This window comes from Simochromis diagramma, unplaced genomic scaffold, assembly GCF_900408965.1.
Source record: "Simochromis diagramma unplaced genomic scaffold, fSimDia1.1 OVJJ01000097.1, whole genome shotgun sequence".
Lineage (NCBI taxonomy): Eukaryota > Metazoa > Chordata > Actinopteri > Cichliformes > Cichlidae > Simochromis > Simochromis diagramma.
Window position 1 is genome coordinate 621,647 of NW_024387319.1, and position 18,753 is coordinate 640,399.

Genomic DNA, 18,753 nt, shown 5'->3' on the forward strand with positions numbered 1-18,753 from the left:
TGGAGCTTGGTCCCGGCTGGGCATGAGTAACATCTGGATCCAGGAATTTTTGAAAAGATTCTTTTCCATTGCGAAACAGGCCAAGTCATAGGTTTCAGCTTTATCTTGATCTTGATCTTCTCATGGTGCAGTGGTTAGCACTGTTGCCTCACAGCAAGAAGATTCTGTGTTTAAATCCACCATCTTCCTGTGTGGGGTCTGCATGTTCTTCCTCCCACGCTCTACAGACATGCAGTTATCGAGGTAGCTGGAAGAGGCTCCAGCCCCCCCGTGAACTTGAATTGGACTAGTGGAAGAGAATGTACTGAATCCTAAATATGACGAGTTCATGGCTGGTGTGGAGCGTTTCCATGTTTCCATGTGCAGTATTTAAATCACAGGGCTGGACAGTTCAGGCTTTAATGAACAAACCTTACATACAGAGAGAAGGATGATCACCATCGTTAGGCACTTCCTGTTTTATTTTATTATATTAGAGCATATTGTTTTATACTTCCTGCCTTCTTTGTGCTACACCTGCCAGTTAATCGCCTACGTTAGGGTTGCGTGTTTGTTGCTTGCTGATCATTATTGCAGCAGTTCTCCAGATTTCTAAAGGATTTTCAAACCTTTTCTTTGAGCACTGGCAGTTTTTCAGTCCACTTTACACTGACCTATGAGTGAGACCTCATTAAAGCATAAAACAGGAACTAACTGAAGCAATAAATCAGTGTTGTGTCTACACAGCTTAGTAAATAACCTTGTATCACATTGATTGTTCACATTTCTTAGCTGAAACTATGAAAAATGCCAAAAATAATTGTCAGACATATAATAGTATTTTTGCGCCATCAAGGTGATTCCCAAAGAGCTGTTAGTTAAAAACATGGCACATCTAAGCATGATGTACAGTGTGTCCTTAAAAACGTGAGGAAACCGGACACGTGTAGAACAGAGAAGGACTGAAAATGATCTACAGTGAATAAACAAGCTGGAAGTCATTAAGAAATGGTTAAAAAATCCAGCAAAGATCTGACACAGAACCTGAGAGATGTATCTGGACATTCAGTGTTTGCACTGTTTACTGAGGCCTCATCAGGAGAGAGGCCCAACAGTTACAGTCCACAGCCATCTAGAAAACACAGTGGGGGTCTGTCATGGTCTCAGGCTGCATTTCATCCAATGGTGTTGCAGATCTTCTCCATATAAAAGTGCGATCGGATACAATACCATCTGGAAACAATGACCCCAAAGAGACAATGCACTAAAAGCACACATGAATAGAAAAGCACAGAGCCTCATTATTGAAGCAGTGTGGGACGATGTTAACAGAGAACAGAACAAACTCCCAGAGAAGAACTTTGATGTCTGAGAATTTTTCCTGATTGAAAAGCTGAGTTCAGCCCGTGTTGAAGGGTAAAGGCGGTCATACCAAATGATTTTCCATGTTTCCATGCATTACTGCATCCCATTCTCCTGCAGAATATAAAGGAATTAGTGGTGGCTCAAGACTTTTGCACAGTACTGTATGTTATTATGCAGCAGTTGTGGTGGTCTAGCCCACTTGTGATCAAATTGTTTGTTTGCGGCCCCCGAGCTAAAATGATTTAGACACCTGCTGTAAAAGATGCTTCGGTGTAATTAATCATTTTTATTCTCGCCGCGTAAATAAACAGAGACAGCAGGAAAGGTGCGTGTGATTTGTGTTCATTCGTCAGGTTTCTCCCCGACTGTTAGGCCAGCTCAGAGTTTAGAGCTGTGCACATGTTCTCGTGCAGAGGTACGAACGCATTGTTTGTTATTGAGACCGATCAGAGCGAGCGTGAATCAAGCTTTACACCGACATTAATGGACAGTTTTGCTTTGTGGTTTCCACTCCTGTCTGTCACAGAACTGACTGGGAGACAGTGGAGACTAAACTAATTATCATATTTTAAAGGGAGGCTGGTGTACACTTGAGCTTTTAATGGCAGCTGGTGGGTGAAGGTTGGAGTCGGTTCACAGCACATCTACTAAAATGGCATCTGACTAGAAAGGTTTCGATTGGATCGTTAACGACAGATCCAAGGTCAGCTTTCGGTAAAATGTGACTGGCATTGTTAGCACGCTGTGAATCATCAGGCTGGTTTTTAGATCAGCTTTAAAGCAAAAAACTGACATTTTCCTAAAGTTATTGACGATTCCAAAGGCTGAATTATCGAACACTTGGCACAGGTGAAAGAAATCGAGGGAGTCGGCGCGATGAAACAGGAAACAAAAGATGTGAGACGCACAAGAGAGACGGGGAGAGAACAAGAGACTTTCAGCACTCCGAGGTGATTTCAGCCTGTCAGATATATTCAGTGTCTGATGCAACGCTGAGTAACCGAGACGCCGTCTGCGTGAGTGTGTGTGTGTGAGCTTGTCTATTTCAGCGTGTGTGTCTGAATCTGAGGGACTCACATGTGCAAGTGACCCAGTGTGTGAAACATCATGGCCTCCTAACACACACACATGTACACACACACAAACTGCCATCGCTTTGCCTCCTCCAACCCCACATTCATTCATTGCCCTCACTGCCAGGCCTGTTGCTAGGTTACCGTTAGGAAATGGTGTGTGTGTTTGTGTGTGTGTGTGTGTGTGTGTGTGTGTGTGTGTGTGTGTGTGTGTGTGTGTGTGTGTGTGGTGAGGTGGATGAATTTCCACTTTCTCGCTTTAACAGCTGCTGTGATACCGGCTTCGCTTTGAAGGAGGAGGAGGAGACGTTAGACTCAGTGTTGGATTTTAGTTCAGCTTCACTGTAAATTATTTAAACTCAAAGTCGTCACAGTGCTGAAAAAATGGGAGCTAACAGGCTGCGGCGATGTGCCCTGCAGTGAGCGCGGGGCCTTTACCTTTGGAAAGACAAACCGGAGATTGATGCCATGAGTTGAACAGTTTCCTGACGACTTTGCACAGCTTTATATTTTAAATGCAGAGTTGAACGCATGGTTATTCTGCGTTATATCTGCGGCGTCTGGGAGTATAAATATCAGCGAGTCCTTGGCGAGGGGCGCTGACCATGAATGAATTATTTTATTAATGGGACAGTTGTTTGCACTTTGTTAGGTACAGCCAGACTTGACATGATAGCATCCATAATGTAAATCTGGTGCTCTGCTGGATTAAGATGTGGTGACTGCTGAGGTCATGTGAGTACAGTGAACTCACTGAGGTGACTTAAACTGTGTGACATGTTGTGTTATGTTGCACAACATAAAGTTGGGTACACTGGTTATAAAGAAATGGACATGGTCAGCAGCAATACTCAGATAGGTTGGTGTTTAAATGACGCTCAGCTGGCACTACACCATTACACCACCCGCAGCCTGAACTGCTGATGTTTTCCCCAAAGTCTGGCCCTAGCATCGGAATGTTGCAGGAGAAGTAAACACTCATCAGACAAGACGACGTTTTGCAATCCTCTGCTGTCCAGTTTTGGTGAACCTGTGAATTGTAGCCTCAGTTTCGTCCTCTTAGCTAACAGGAAGGACACTTGTTGTGTTCTTCTGCTGCTGTGGAACATCAGTTTCAAGGTTCAACATGTTGTGTTGTGCACGTCTGTATTCCTTGTTTGTTACAAGTAGCTGTTTGAGTTACTGTTATCGTTCCAGCAGTCTATCAGCTATTCTGGTAAATGAACTAAATGGCCTGTATTTATATAGCGCTTTACTAGTCCCTAAGGACCCCAAAGTGCTTTACACAACCTGTCATCCACACATTCACACACTGGTGATGGCAGCTACATTGTAGCCACAGCCACCCTGGGGCGCACTGACAGAGGCGAGGCTGCCGGACACTGGCGCCACCGGGCCCTCTGACCACCACCAGTAGGCAACGGGTGAAGTGTCTCGCCCAAGGACACAACGACCGAGAACTGTCGAAGCCGGGGCTCGAACCTGGCAACCTTCCAATTACAAGGCGAACTAATCTAATCTATAACACCAATAAGGGATTTTGTTCCCAGAGAGCTGCTGCTCGATGCTCAATGTAACGTAAAGTATCGATTCTTACTTCTGTTTGGCTCTTTGTCGTTTTCATCTACCTGACAAGCTACACGTGGCTGAACTCTAGACCAGGCCAAACTTAAAGGTGAATTAATGAGCTTAAAATGAATAAATAGTACAGCATGAATATGTAAAAGCATCCCACTTGAATTCAAAAGCAGAGGAGCTCTCAGGTGTTTGCAAAGCACAGTGTTCTGCTACATGTGAAGGGTACTTTCTGGTGATTCATTTTTCACTTCTGTGACGATTATCTGGCTGCACACGTCTGTGAAGTGTAACAGCGACGATAAACAAGCAGGCGGCGTGCTTTTATCGCTGGAGGAAGCTGCAGACAGACAGATCTCTCGTGGGCACACGATCGCTTGTGATCAGAACAGTGTGTTGTCAGACGGGATCACGTAGTAAGACATGTGGCAAAAAGTATGTAAAAGGAAAGAATGCAATCATAGTTAGTGTGAAGTCATCGGCTTGACAAACCAAAGAGGGATGCTGTACACTCATGTGGCAGTTATGCTTTTAGACTCTGTTGAGTGTTAATATTTAATAAATATAATATTGTATTTACAAAACCTTGAAACGAGCAACTGAGACTGTGAATAGATCAGGAAAGTGTTTACTAAGAGCGTGGAACCAGGGAACCAAACCTTTCCTCTCACAGTTCTCTACAGTCAGACTTGTTTTTGCCCTCTGCTGGCCATTAGAAGAAATACAGGTGTGCAGCACTTCCGGTGCTTTTCTACTCTAATTAATTCATTTTTACTAAAAGCTTCATTCACCCAATCACATACATGCATTCATTTTCTCTGTACCCAACATTTATGCACACATTCACATAACTGTGAATGCACTGGGAGCAGCCCAGGGTTCAGTATCTCGCCCGAGGACACTTCAACATGCCGATTGGCGTAGCAGGTTAGTAGGAGACCCCATAATAATGAGGCATAATATGATGCTTCATATGGCAATGAGACATCGACTTCCCCAAGTCTCAAGCAGCCACAAAAACAGCTCGTCAGGTTTCGAACGCTGGTTCTCTGTCAGCTGTATAGTTTCCTCTCCAATCTCAGCCGGGCTCCTTACAGTCCAGTTAGCATGCACACAGGACCACAGTTTGGGTTTACATGCACACTTTCATACATTAAAGACATCTTCCATCTGCATCTACCAGCTTCTATTTTAGTCGTTGAGGAAGCCTATTGAAGGAGTTGACATTGGGTTAGATGGATTCTGTATCATCATCATCATCATTCTTTCTTTGAAGTTTCATGGTAAAGATGTTTTTTTCCAGCTGAATATACTGAGAATAAGGGCTGTTGCTGTATTTTCGAACAGTATTTGGAACTTGGATCCATAATATGTCAACCTTTACTGAGACCATATTTGCAAAAGAGTCTCTGACTGTATATTGTACACTTTTGTTTGTCCACAAATTCTGGACAGATGGACAGTGCAAAACATAAATATGTCCCCAGAAACCTGCTCTGCAGAGGGCTAAGGCCTGCTCATCTGGATTCCCATCAGAAATCGCTCCAAAACAAGGAATTAGAGGAAGCAAACTGGGTTTGCTCTGTTCTTAAGAGATTAAGGGACGGAAATGTTGAGTAAATGTGTCCTAGATCCAAATCCGTGACTCATGTCTTTGATCGCCTCTCCATCTCTGTTCTTCAGGGTCGCCATGTCAAAACTGGCCAGCTCGCTGCCATCAAGGTCATGGATGTCACAGGCGTGAGTGACACACACCGTCTTTAATCCAGCCTTTCTGTTATACTGGGACCGTGTGTGTTATTGGCATTGTGCTGCATCTGTCTCTGCGTTTGTGTGCTTTAGGATGAGGAGGAGGAGATTAAAGCCGAGATCAACATGCTGAAGAAGTACAGCCACCACAGGAACATAGCAACCTATTATGGAGCCTTCATCAAGAAAAATCCTCCAGGAGTGGACGACCAGCTCTGGGTTAGTCACACGAACACGTTTTGTTAGCTGAACTTAAATCAGTCTGACTGAAAGCTCCCCTGACCCACAACGACAGCACGTCCTGTATATAGAGATCAAAGGATGAGATGACTGATAGAGGTTTGCAGTGAAGTGAACAGTTAATAATAAACCCGAAAACTGCACGTATGTTTGTGCAGCTGGTGATGGAGTTCTGCGGGGCCGGCTCGGTGACAGATCTGATCAAAAACACCAAAGGGAACTCCCTGAAGGAGGAGTGGATCGCCTACATCTGCAGAGAGATCCTCAGGGTAAGAACCAAAACGCTGTTGCCTATGTTTACATGTTTTCCCACAAAGAGGAGGAACCGAAGAAACACCCAGTTGTTTCCCAGAGGAACACCGTCAGAGTTTTTGCAAAAAAGAAAAAGTCTGCCACATGTGTGTGGACAAAACTGACAAGAAAGGAAATTTGTACATGCATCTAAAATAAATGAAATCAAATTTATAACATTTATATAAATATAAATGACAGATTTGTAAGGAAGAATGCAGATTGGTTAATTATATGTACACCTGGTTTTGTGTATCTGCATATTTTGGCCTCAAAGAGCAGAACTGAAATAATGAAGCGATGAACCTCACGGATTAGCGAGCCTCTCCTCTGCCTCCTGCTCTTCTGTTTTGGATCGTAAGACGACCTTTGCCACTTGTTTCCCCTTGTCTCCAGGGTCTGACCCACCTCCACCAGCACAAGGTCATCCACAGAGATATCAAAGGCCAGAACGTGCTGCTGACGGAGAACGCGGAGGTCAAACTCGGTGAGGAAGCAGCAGCATTTATTCTAAGTTTCATCCTAATTATGGTGACTTGTGTTATAGTTAGAAGGCTCCTGAGGGGCCGCTCTGGGTGCGTGCTGTCAAAAACATAACATGTACAGCTCGGCACTGCACCGCAGCGCTATGAACAGTGTTTTGTGTGCAGTGGACTTTGGTGTGAGTGCTCAGCTGGACCGTACGGTGGGACGGAGGAACACGTTTATTGGGACCCCGTACTGGATGGCCCCGGAGGTCATCGCCTGTGACGAGAATCCTGATGCCACGTATGACTTCAAGGTAATTTATTCTAACTAACAGTCGTCTCAGGACTCGGTGAGCTAACTTTAGGCTTAACTTTGTACTAGGATACATCGTCATGGTAACCTATGCTGCACTAAACCACCACTGAGTTTCCTGAAAACAGAAGATCGTTCAGCCCTCGGTTTGTGGAACCCGAGAACATCGTCCACGGGCGCTTGTATCAGTGACGTGTGAAGCCATTTCACACAGTCGTGCTGGTTTTGTATTGATCCTATCGTTGGTAATGGATTAGGGTTTAGTTCATATTGATTCTGTGAGGTCAAACAGCACAGCTGGTGTTGCACAGACGCCAGTTTGCCTGATAAACGAAAGGAGACTCGGGTGAAGTCATTAGCACAGGATCGTATAAGATAAGTGATGATTTATAGAGCTTGATTTTCCTGCTAAAAGTGTCTCCTCTGTTGGACCCCGAGCAAACAATATGAACCAGTCATTCTCAGCCTCCCAGCTTCATGTTAGCACCAGCTTTAAGCTTGAGCAGGAGTCGTATGGGATGACCTGAGACGCTCTCGTGTTGGTCGATTTTCGCTGTCTTCATCCTGCCATAGGACAGCATTTGTCTCTGAGGTTTTCCTATAACAGCTCTCATCCTCCATCTCTGTGCTAATGTGTCTGTATGTATCCCTTCAAATTGCTCATATTTAGTTTTGCGTCTTGTTTTAATTACAAAGTTACAGCACTGCTCTACAGTTTATGGGCGGATTTCCAGCTCAGCTACGCTTCATAAATCGTGTTTTTGCCTGGATGCTAAACATTAGCGTAACAGCTGATCTGATCACGCTGTTGGAGCTCAGTGACGTCTCCGTGTTTGTTTGATCTGAACTGAAGGAGCATTTAAATCTGCACTTAATAAGCTGGGATAAGATCTCACGAGTACAGATCCAGTTTAACAGTGCTTGTGATTTTCCACTCTAGGCAAACAAACCTAAATAAGTACACTTTAAAACAAAGGAAAAGGTAAAGTTTTTCCTGCTTTTCTTTTTTATTAAATTGCCCTCACGGAGCTCCTGTAGTTCAATTTCTCGTCCGAGTCAAACTGCTTGTAGCTGTGAACAAACAGCGCGCACTGACCTTTAAAAACAATCCCTCTCACATCATATCTGTTGTTTTTTGGAGTTGTGTAATCTCTGATTATTGCTACCCGAGCGCACCAACAGAAACGAGTATCGTTCCTTCAGAGAGCTGAAATCAGTGGGTCTGCAGCGGTTACTGTAAGAGGGGCGCGCTGTAATGGGGACAGGACGAACCCCTGTGGCGAGCTGGTGGAGGATGTGCGCCTACACCATTAACTCCAACCCTCCGGGGCTTTACGTGACGAGAAAGCCTGAGTCCGTCTGACAGCACGAACAGCTCAGATCTGCACCTAAAAACAGAAACATAATAATAATAATATGGTTGAAATGTTAAAGACGGGCATCTCCAGCACAGGCACAGATGGGGAGCTGACTGTATTTTTATCGCTTAACAAGTACACCGATTGGCGCGCCGATCTCCTGAAAGTGTTGAGTCGGTAACACGTTGGGAGGATGTGAACGTTTCGTGTTTCTCTCTCTGCAGAGTGATCTGTGGTCGCTCGGTATCACAGCCATAGAGATGGCAGAGGGAGCGCCACGTAAGTGTGATTACACCGTTATCAGCTGACACTCACAGCACAGTTTGTCTGCGAGCTAAACGACTAAATCGATGTCTTTTTCTTTTTTCTCTTTCTGCTTTGCACCTCTTCTTCTTCTTCCTGTCTCCTTCCCTCCCCTTCTTTTATCCTGCAACTTTAAATACTTCCTTTCCTCTCCCTTCCTTTCCTTTCCTTTGCTCTCCTTTCCTTTCCTATTCTCCTGTCTTCTTCTCCCATTTCATGTCTCATCATTTCTTGTCTCTTGTCCTTCCCTTTTATTTCCTGTTCTTGCTCCACCTTTGCATCATTTCCTTTCTCTCATCTCCTCTCCTTTCCTTTATCCACATTTTGGCACCTTTCCTAATCTCATCTCCTCTCTCCCATTTTTCCTTTTTAATTTTTTTAATTCCTATCTTTCTGCTTTCTTGCTTTCTTTCCTTTCCTCTCTCTCCTTTCCTTCCTTTTGCCTCCTCAGCTCTGTGTGACATGCATCCAATGAGGGCGCTCTTCCTCATCCCCAGAAATCCTGCCCCGAGACTCAAATCAAAGAAGTGGTGAGTCACTTAAACGCACACACATGCTGTCAGACATCTATACACAAACACGATGTGACAGTGGCCTGTAAGAGGGTAAAGCTGCAGCTCTCCCTTTAATGAAGCTGCTGTTTTAAGAGAGAGAGCTATCAGCGATTAACTGGCGTGTGTGCTCGCGGTCAGGTCGAAGAAGTTCCAGTCGTTCATAGAGAGCTGCCTGGTGAAGAGTCACAGCCAGAGGCCGAGCACCGAGCAGCTCCTCAAGCACCCCTTCATCAGAGACCTCCCCAACGAGCGGCAGGTCCGCATCCAGCTGAAGGACCACATCGACCGCACCAAGAAGAGGAGGGGCGAGCGAGGTGAGCAGGCACTAACTCACCTCAGCTCACAGCTGCCTGAAGCCTCCGCTGTCAACAGATGTAAACACTGACCTGAAATCTCTGTTTGTTTTCCCCTCAGATGAGACGGAGTACGAGTACAGTGGGAGTGAGGAAGAGGATGAAGAGAGGGACATAGGAGAGCCCAGGTATGTTTACTCATGCCGTAGCCTCCACAGTAGCTGCTGGTGTTAACAGGCAGAAATCTAGAATCCAAAACTGAAGCACCACAAATCCAGTTGCTGGAGTGGCAGCGACGGTGAGACACTCCCCATCGACTCCCACGGCTTTGCAACAGAAATGAACGGTTTACAGCCTGTTACAACACAATGTTTTGGTCTTTGTAGATACCTTCCACCTTCACAAGTGTTTAAAACAAAATAACTCACGTCTTTAAATTTATTTAGGGCTTAAAGTTAGAGGTCTGGCTGCTCTATGCTACAGCTGTCTATTAAACATCCTTTCAGCTGACTCAACGCTGACACCAGCCTCAAGTGGCCACTACAGGAACTGCAGCTTCTTGGAACTTCAGCTGTAGCTTCACTTGCAGTCTCAGAATTTACCGCTTCATATAACAACCATGGACTAACTTACAGATGTGACACTTTAACAGTTTACGAATGCAGGCAGTTCACTTTCTGTAACTCCACCCTCTCATCTGATGATGCTCACTTTTAGCTCCAAAAAACATGATGGGTGTTCAGAAAGAGAGTTCACAAACAAAAACATTATGGTGGCTAAACTTCTCTTTTATTTAGCAAAGACCTGCTATATGCTCCCATTATTACTGCTGCTCGTCCATAGGTTTGCAGATTCGCTAAAACTCAAACAAGTCTTAATGCTGTTCCAGCTCCATCATCAATATTCCGGGCGAGTCCACGCTGAGGCGAGACTTCCTGCGTCTGCAGCTGGCCAATAAGGAGCGGTCGGAGCTGATCCGGCGTCAGCAGCTGGAGCAGCAGCAGAACGAGGAGCACAAGCGCCAGCTACTGGCCGAGAGACAAAAACGTATAGAAGAGCAGAAAGAGCAGCGGCGACGGCTGGAGGAGGTAGATTTAAGACCGCAGATAATAATAATAATGACAACGATAGATTGTTACGTTACACACAGGAAGTCGATTTGTCCTTCGGCTGTTTGAATCTGTGAGAAACAGATCAGAATGATTATAAAGTCACTTTTCCTGCATGTGAAACACATCACACCTGTTTGTTAGCACCTCAGCTCATCCAAATGCCAGGAAAACATGCCTGACGCGCACACACAGACACACACGGACATGCAGACAGCTGAGGTGTTGTTGTGTAAAACGGTTTCCACCTACAGCAACAGCGTCGCGAGCGAGAGCTGAGGAAGCAACAGGAGCGAGAGCAGAGGAGGAGGTATGAAGAGATGGAGCAGCTCCGCCGCGAGGAGGAGAGGAGGCACGCCGAGAGAGAGCAGGTACGGAAACACCTGACTGACAGGTGTCATACGGGGGGGTGTGGCTTCTCAGCACATCTCCTGTCAGTTACTCTGATGAGCGACTGAAACATGGAAACGTCAAATCAGAGAAGACGCTACAGAGATGATGTAAAAGGAGAATTTCACATATTGTAGATGCTGGCCTCCAGACACCAGGGGGCGCTGTAGAGAGAATTTATGGTACTTAATTTGTACATTAATCATAAATAAATGAGCTTTACAACAACTAGAACAGGGAACAGGAACATAAACTTCTTACAGAGAATAAGAGACTTAAATAAGCTCTCACTAATCTTTGAAAATTATTATTAATGTCTTAGGAAACAACTCGCAGCTGTTACACCAGCAAATTTGAACCAATTGTTAAATAAACACAAATTAATTAGCTCTACTGTTGTAGCAACACATTCATAATAAACCAGATGGTTTGGTGTTCCGACCAAATCACTGATGACTGTGCGCTGCGTCTCGCACTCTGAGCTCAGCTCTGTGTTTTATTGCTTTACACACTCAGTTAGCTGAAAGCTAAAGGAGCATTTTTCCTCATTTTACTTCTGCTTCACAGCCTGTGAGAACTCTCGTGCTGCATCACTCCTGCATTATTCATGCAGGGTTTAAATGAGACCTGAATTAAAGAAATTTCCAAGCTGCATTATGGGAAATGAAGGTTTTTAATGTCTCTAGAGCTTATCCTACAGTGGGGATTAAAAGTCAGCATGACTCAGCTTAAAACTACATGACTGTAAAACTTCATTTTATCTCAAACATTTATGCAAAAATGTATTATTGTGCAGTAAAAGGCTGTGCCAGTATTTTAAGCACCAACACCAACAATCCTCCTTTAATCCGTCTACAACCTTTGATGTGTGATGTGTGTAAAATGGTAAACAGATCACTTAAAACAGTCGTGGTCTACACGGAGCTTCTGTTCTAACTGTGTGACTACAGTTCATGACGTTTTCCACATTTAAAATATTCAGATTGTACGTTTTTCAAGTTTGTGGCTTTAATGCATTTTAAATTTGGCATTTAAATTGGATTTAATCAAAGAAGCTTGTAATTAGTTAGCTTTTTGTGTTTCTGGACCAAAATGGAACTTCAGTCATGTTGCTTCAGCCCAAAAATACATTTACTCAAACCTCTAATTTCAGAGGTTTATAATTAATGTCAAACAATTCTGCGATTATAGATTACTCTTTACTCTTTTTGTCCCAAAACTTTAAGCAACAGAAAGCAGCCGCTTGCAGATATAATCCCTCTGCAGCCTTTAACGTGGTATCGATCGTTTTATGGAGCCGGTCACTCGTGAAATGTGACAACAGAAGATTTTCTAGTCCAGAAAAATCTGTGATGTGACTGAAGGGAAACATGCTACATGATGAGGCTTTAAGGTTTCACCGGATGATGAGGAGCATGTCTGACAGACAGAGAACTCTCGTTTTAACGTTTAAACCTGCGCTACGTGAAGGTTTTACACACAGATGTGGGCTGTGTGCTCGTTGTGGTTCGGGTTGTTTTTTAACAAAGTTGCTGATTTTCAGCTGCAGGGTCGCCACACCTCCAGCCTGATACTGTAACACACGAGACTTATAAATGACTCGTAGTTAACTTCGCAGCAGCGCTTCCTTAACGCTCTCTCAGACAGAGATTTCTTCCTCTTGCACAGCTGATTTCACACTGATCTTTAACACTGCCATCTTAATAATAAGCATGTTGTCTTTCTGTTCTACTAATTACGGCCTCCTGCTGTTCCTCTTTTTTCTCTCCTCGCCTGTTCCTGACTAAATCCCTACTTTCACACCTCTTCAACAAATCTCCTACTTTTGGCTGTCCTCCTCCTCTTTCCTTTTTCCTTTTCTTCTATTTCCTCCTCGGGTGATGTCACTGGTTGCCTGGGCTCCGATTCGCTTCCATTTCTCCTGGTCGCTCTCTGATTGGCTGCCTGTGGTGCTGGCTGGGGCTGCTGATTGGTTAGGAGTATATCCGTAGACAGCTGGAGGAGGAGCAGAGGCAGCTGGAGATCCTGCAGCAGCAGCTCCTGCAGGAGCAGGCCCTACTGCTGGTAACACAACACACAAACACACACAGACTGATGAAGGGCAGAGCCTAACGCCGGGCTCAAAGTACCCTGCTTTGATTTTTATCCAGGTTTATTCACATAAAACTCAAAGTGCCTTAAACTCTAAGATACACAATCTGAAATATTACAGTGAAAGCTTCAACAATCAGATGACTGTTTTTTGGCGACAGCTGGGAGGAAGAACTCCCCGTTAACAGGAAGGGACTTCCAACAGAACCAGACTCAGAGACGTGTTGACATCTGCTGTGATCGGTTGGGGGAAGACGAGAAAGAGAAGTGAAAGAACAGAAGCATGAACTAGAAGCAGATTTGTTAATCCTATTCCAACCCTGGATTCTACAAATGTAGCGAGCTTGGTCATTCAAACCACAGATGGGTGCAGCTGCCACGATAACTCGTTTGTTATTGAAGTCCTTTTTTCATGGACATTTATAGAACCATTTATAGTCTTTTTTGCTTTCAACCAGAGCAGTCGGCCCCTGCTGGCAGGTAGAAAAAGAAATCAGATTTCAGGCACTAGCATGTTGGCTTAGACCCAGAGGTTACGTTGGTTTAAAAAAAACAATATTTATTATTTGGGCATTTTTTAATGCAGCAGCCGTGACGACTAAACAGGAAGGAGAGAGCAGGGGAAAGCACAGCAGTCACTCTCAAACCTGCGCTGCTGCATTTTTTGGCCTTGTCGTGGTCTCCGGTGAGCTAACCTGGAACTCGGGGAAAGCTTCACTGTGTGTTGTCACATGATTCATTCACATAGGAAGGGCTTCAGGTCTCCAGGCCTGGGATTGATGCTCCCGGGTGAGTTCAGTGGGAGGCTGATGTGCAGGCTAGCTGTCCAGGAGCCTGGGGAGCAGTTTTAGGTTTGCTTGATCTCTAAGCTTCTTTATATTCTGCAATGGGTTTTAGGAGGTTTTCCCACCCACAAGCACCTGGAAATGCCTCATTTGTCTGATAAGCGCTAAGGATGCTACATTATACCTGGTGAAGAATGCTTCTAGCTCCAAGTTTGCTTCCTCTACCATCACCCAGTGCTTTACAGCCTCCTAATCTAAAGTCAGTTTGATGTGCATTAACAGTTAACAGTGTGGGGCTTTTTCTCCTGCTGAGTGGGCATCATGGTTGCCTTCTTTGTATCCTCTATCCAAGCAACTTCCTCAACTAAACCACAAAGAGTGTTTGGAGCACTTAAAGAATTCCTGAAACAACTATTTCCTGCTGAGCGCTTTGAGTCAGAAGAACAACTACAGAAAAAATAATCTCCTGAATCTGTCCGGAGTTCAAACAGCACGTTTCTGTTTCACACACTGATAAATCAGTTGATTTATAATAGCTCTGAATCAAGGGAGAAACAGATGGACTGATTACCTTTCAACCTAACAAGCAGCTACTAAACCCCAAAGTAAAGGAAGACCTCGTATTACAATGCTACTATTCATTCACTCTCACATTCACACACTGGTGGAGGCAGCTACAGTTGTAGCCACAGCTGCCCTGGGGCAGACTGACAGAAGCGAGGCTGCCATATCGCGCCATCGGCCCCTCTGGCCATCACCAGTAGGCGGTAGGTAAAGTGTCTTGCCCAAGGACACAACGACCAGGTCCACGGTCGCCCCAAAGCTGGGGACTTATTTATGTCCCTTTAAACGTTTAAATTCTTATAATTACAATAACAGCTCACGACTCACACACTCTGTCCTCAGAAGTCAGTTTTAAAAGGTCCCAATCGAAACCAAATCACTAAGATTATTGTCTGAGCGATGGCATGTTCAGGTGCAAAGAGCGAGGTCCAGGTCTGCAGGAAGTCACTTCCAGAGCTCTCATTGGTTCCTAAAAATCAAAGCAGCACGGTTTCCAGGAAGTCTGCCTGTTTATTGTTTACTCAAATAAATAAAGTGTGACGCGAAGGTGAGGCCAGTCAATAATCGATCAATACCAACCAAGCCGAGATGACTCACGCGTCGGGCTTTTCTTTTTTTCACAGAAAAAGTTAACAAACATCAAATCAATCAGCACAGGCAGCAGTGGGCGTGTCAGTCGATGGCCGCCGGCGCTGGGAAGACTTTATTCAGCTTCACTGTTTGTGATGATGCGTCTTCCTCAGTCAGTGACATCAGAACAGTCAGGGGTGCAAACTGATCAGTGCGCACACACACACACACACACACACACACACACACACACACACACACACACACACACACACACCGTGTTTCCATATCTTTGTGGGGACATCTAATTGACACAATGCTTTCCCTAACCATCAAAATGAGCGCCTAATCCTAACCCTGACACTAAACCCACATTGTGACTCTGAAACGTCTTCAAACTCGTAGGAATTGGGATTTTGTCCCCAGAAGGGCCGTTGGTCCCCACAAGCACAGTAAACGTTCACGTTTTGGTCCCCACAAAGATACGTAAACACGGTCACACACACACACACGCCTAAAAGGTCTGCTGCAGTCTTTCACACGTGGCTCAGATAAATGCCAGACCTCTAAAGGGACGTTACAGTGTGAGGAGAAATGTCAGCCGGTGGCATTCAGCTCGTCACTTATAACCCTCGACGTAAGAACACACGCTTCTCTAAGATGTCTTTTTATATTTAAGAATTTTCCTCTTTCAGTCAATTAATAGAGAAACAAATGGGGAAAAAGAAGTAAAGTATAAAGTGCGGGATGCGTTTCAAAAAGCTCATTTTACATTGATAGTGACTGTAATAGTTCTATATTCTGATGCTTGAAATGAATATTAAAATTGTGCAGCACCATCAAAGTTTGCCTTGAACCAAGAGCTGCAGACGGCGTGCAGCTCTGCATGTTCCTGTGGCTGCAGCTCAGCTACACACTGACGTTCCTTTACGCAGACCAGTGTCATTTCCAGCATCTTTACCTTTAGTAGCCATTACTTTCATTTCATGTCACAGATCAGCTCAAAGACTGTGAGAAGAACTTGGGGGGTAAGAAAAAGGTGGAGCTCATAGAACTAATTAGCACCTGCAGCAGAGAGCACCGCACAAGCAAAGCAAACAAAGACACCCAGAGCTCAGGTGGCTCGGAGGTCGTTATCAAGATACATCAAATTAAACGTGTTCGTGATATCATAAAACAACTCCTCCCCAGTGCAGTGTCGCTCCATGCTGCTTAGTTTTGGTGCATCATTCATTAAAATAACCAAAAAGCAACTCAAAGGTTCGACAGCGTCTGACGTGTCAGGCCTAACGTGCAGGATGGAAGCAGCAGAGACGGACCTCGCACCTTTATTCTACTCAGAGGCAGCAGCAGAGTTAGCCAGCATGGCAATTAGATTTTTGAGCCATCAAATGTTTTGTAATTGTGTTGCAGTCACTGGAGTGCTCTTGGATCATTTCTCCACCCACAAAGGTCTACTCCTAACAGCCAGTGGCAGAGCTACTTCCTTCCAAACTACAGCTGATAGCTGGAATTAACAAGAGCTTCTGAGGAAGTCGTGCGATTCTTTCTGCATGTATCTAAAAGTTCAATCAAAGAGCTCCACTTTTTCAGCTCTCTCTCATCCTGACAGTCAGCAGTGTCAGCGGGCTTCGCAGTCTGTGGGAGAATCTCAGCGGGTGGGTTTTGCATTTGGTCTAAACACACCACAGGAGCAGTGCTCTGGTGTCTACATGCAGATCAAATGCAAGCCGGTCTCAAGACGTGCAGGATAATTAAAGTAACATAAAGGTTTCTCTTTGCACTCGTGCACACAGGCCACGTTGAGCTGAGCACACGAGCTCGTTTGTTTGAGGAAATGTGATCCTTGTTGTTTTTATCTCTGCAGCTCGACCTGCGCTCACCTGACGTCTCTCTGTTCTGTGTGCAGGAGTACAAGAGGAAGCAGATCGAGGAGCAGCGGCAGGCCGAGCGGCTGCAGAGGCAGCTGCAGCAGGAGCGGGCGTACCTGGTGTCGCTGCAGCAGCAGCAGGAGCCGGCGCGACCGCCGCAGGACAAGAAGCAGCTGTACCACTACAAGGATCAGGCGCCCAGCAGCAACGACAAGCCCACCTGGGCCAAAGAGGTAGCCTGCAGGGCCGGAGACGCAGTTTCACACGACGAGCCTTACTTTCTTTCATTTTAGTGCTGGTGCATGCTTCTGGGGGGGCACAAGTCATTTAAGTACAACATTTAACCGGCAACATCATTTATGTTGATGAGTGTGGAAGAAGCTGTTTCAAGGCTTTGCTCTGATTGGCTGCCCCTCGCAGCAGAGGTGGCCATATTAGTGACACCCTGTCCCCCGCTGACATCACACAGAGCCAAAAGTAGAAAAAAAATTCCTGAAACTGATTGTTGATTTTTTGATGCTTTTGATCGATTAATACAAACAAATCTTTGCATAAAATAAAGACAAAATGAAGAATACAGCTACATTTAAACAAGTTTTTTGCCACATGCTATGAGAAACATTCGATCGCACTAAAAGTCAGACTATTGTTTGTTTTCCCTTTGTGACTATTGGAAAAGTGGTTAAGCACCAACACCTTCCAACATGTTTCAAGAAAAGAGCTTTTACCGCTCTGAGGATGTGACGCTGCTGTGCAAACAGGTGCTGCTAGCATCCAAATGTGCACACATACACTCAGGTGAAGCTCTGCTGCAAAGACGAAAGGCTGGTTTATATGTGGGAGCAGGAACAAGACTCTACCCACTGAGCAGCTTGTGGTTCCACTCAGACTCACACAAACAGATGTTTCCATTTATAGCAGCACTAACTGAGCTGGAGTCGTGTGAATCAAAGGCCAGCGCGCTCTGTTTGTTTCCCACCCTGCAGGTATCATCGGAGCTGATCTGCAGAAGAGTCTGCGATAAATAAAAGTGACAACTTTCTGATTTCTTTCATTTTCCAGGTGAAACAGCAGAGCGGCAACAAACAGGCGGAGAAACTACCAAAATAAGAGTTTCATTTTAAAAAGGCTTGATGTGTAGTGACTTGAGTCGTCCGTGTTCGTCACTAACAGGGTGATGAGCTCAGCGTGTTAAAGGTCAAACTGAGTCGTAGTGAGATGTTTTTCTGCCTTTTGGAGTGTTTCTGTAAAGAGGGCTTACGTTCCTCCCATCAAACAAATGTGAATGCAGATCACAGATCTCACTCTCTGGACACCAAAACCAGCGAGTGTCCTCCTCCTGTCCTCCTCCTGTCCTCATGTGCGTCTTCTCCTCATTAAACACCCACCTTGCCTTCCAGGTGATGCGTCGAGCTCAGAGCAACTCCCCCCGCATCGCCCCAAAGAACTATAACTCCTTCACAGAGAAGCAAGACATCAACTTTGAAGAGCTCCTCAAGCTCCCTGGGTACAAACCTCGGTCCCGTCCCCCCTCCTACCCTGTCCACGTCAGCCCCACCAGACATCACATTCACACACCTCGAATCCGCATCACCTGCGTCCCCGAGCCCGCCTACTCTGAGCCTGTGGGGTCCCGGAGGAGCCCTGACACGAGTCCCGACAGGAGCGCTGACTCCAGGGGCCGCAGCCCCAGCCGCTTGGTTAGTCGGAGGAGGAGCAGATGCTTCCTCATCTTGCCGTCTGTCCAGCTTCCTAATTAACCTCCTGCTGGGATGATTTCCCTTTAATCTCTAATAAGAGCTCCTCTAACCAG

At 45.3% G+C, this 18,753-nt stretch overlaps 1 protein-coding gene across 4 annotated transcripts in view; it reads left to right on the top strand.

The window, feature by feature from the left end:
* The window catches only part of tnikb (TRAF2 and NCK interacting kinase b), a 60,675-nt gene that overhangs the window by 17,522 nt on the left and 24,400 nt on the right, over window positions 1–18,753 (top strand). For 2 of the 4 annotated variants that reach the window (XM_040005161.1, XM_040005163.1), the window contains exons 3-16: window positions 5,676–5,732; window positions 5,835–5,960; window positions 6,140–6,250; window positions 6,669–6,759; window positions 6,923–7,053; window positions 8,635–8,689; window positions 9,165–9,243; window positions 9,406–9,581; window positions 9,682–9,748; window positions 10,450–10,648; window positions 10,924–11,040; window positions 13,037–13,123; window positions 16,979–17,173; window positions 18,341–18,640. In XM_040005161.1, coding sequence (XP_039861095.1) covers window positions 5,676–5,732; window positions 5,835–5,960; window positions 6,140–6,250; window positions 6,669–6,759; window positions 6,923–7,053; window positions 8,635–8,689; window positions 9,165–9,243; window positions 9,406–9,581; window positions 9,682–9,748; window positions 10,450–10,648; window positions 10,924–11,040; window positions 13,037–13,123; window positions 16,979–17,173; window positions 18,341–18,640 — 1,791 coding nt within the window. The remainder of the gene's footprint in view (window positions 1–5,675; window positions 5,733–5,834; window positions 5,961–6,139; window positions 6,251–6,668; window positions 6,760–6,922; window positions 7,054–8,634; window positions 8,690–9,164; window positions 9,244–9,405; window positions 9,582–9,681; window positions 9,749–10,449; window positions 10,649–10,923; window positions 11,041–13,036; window positions 13,124–16,978; window positions 17,174–18,340; window positions 18,641–18,753) is intronic. The other 2 variants (XM_040005165.1, XM_040005162.1) reach the window with 2 other exon arrangements.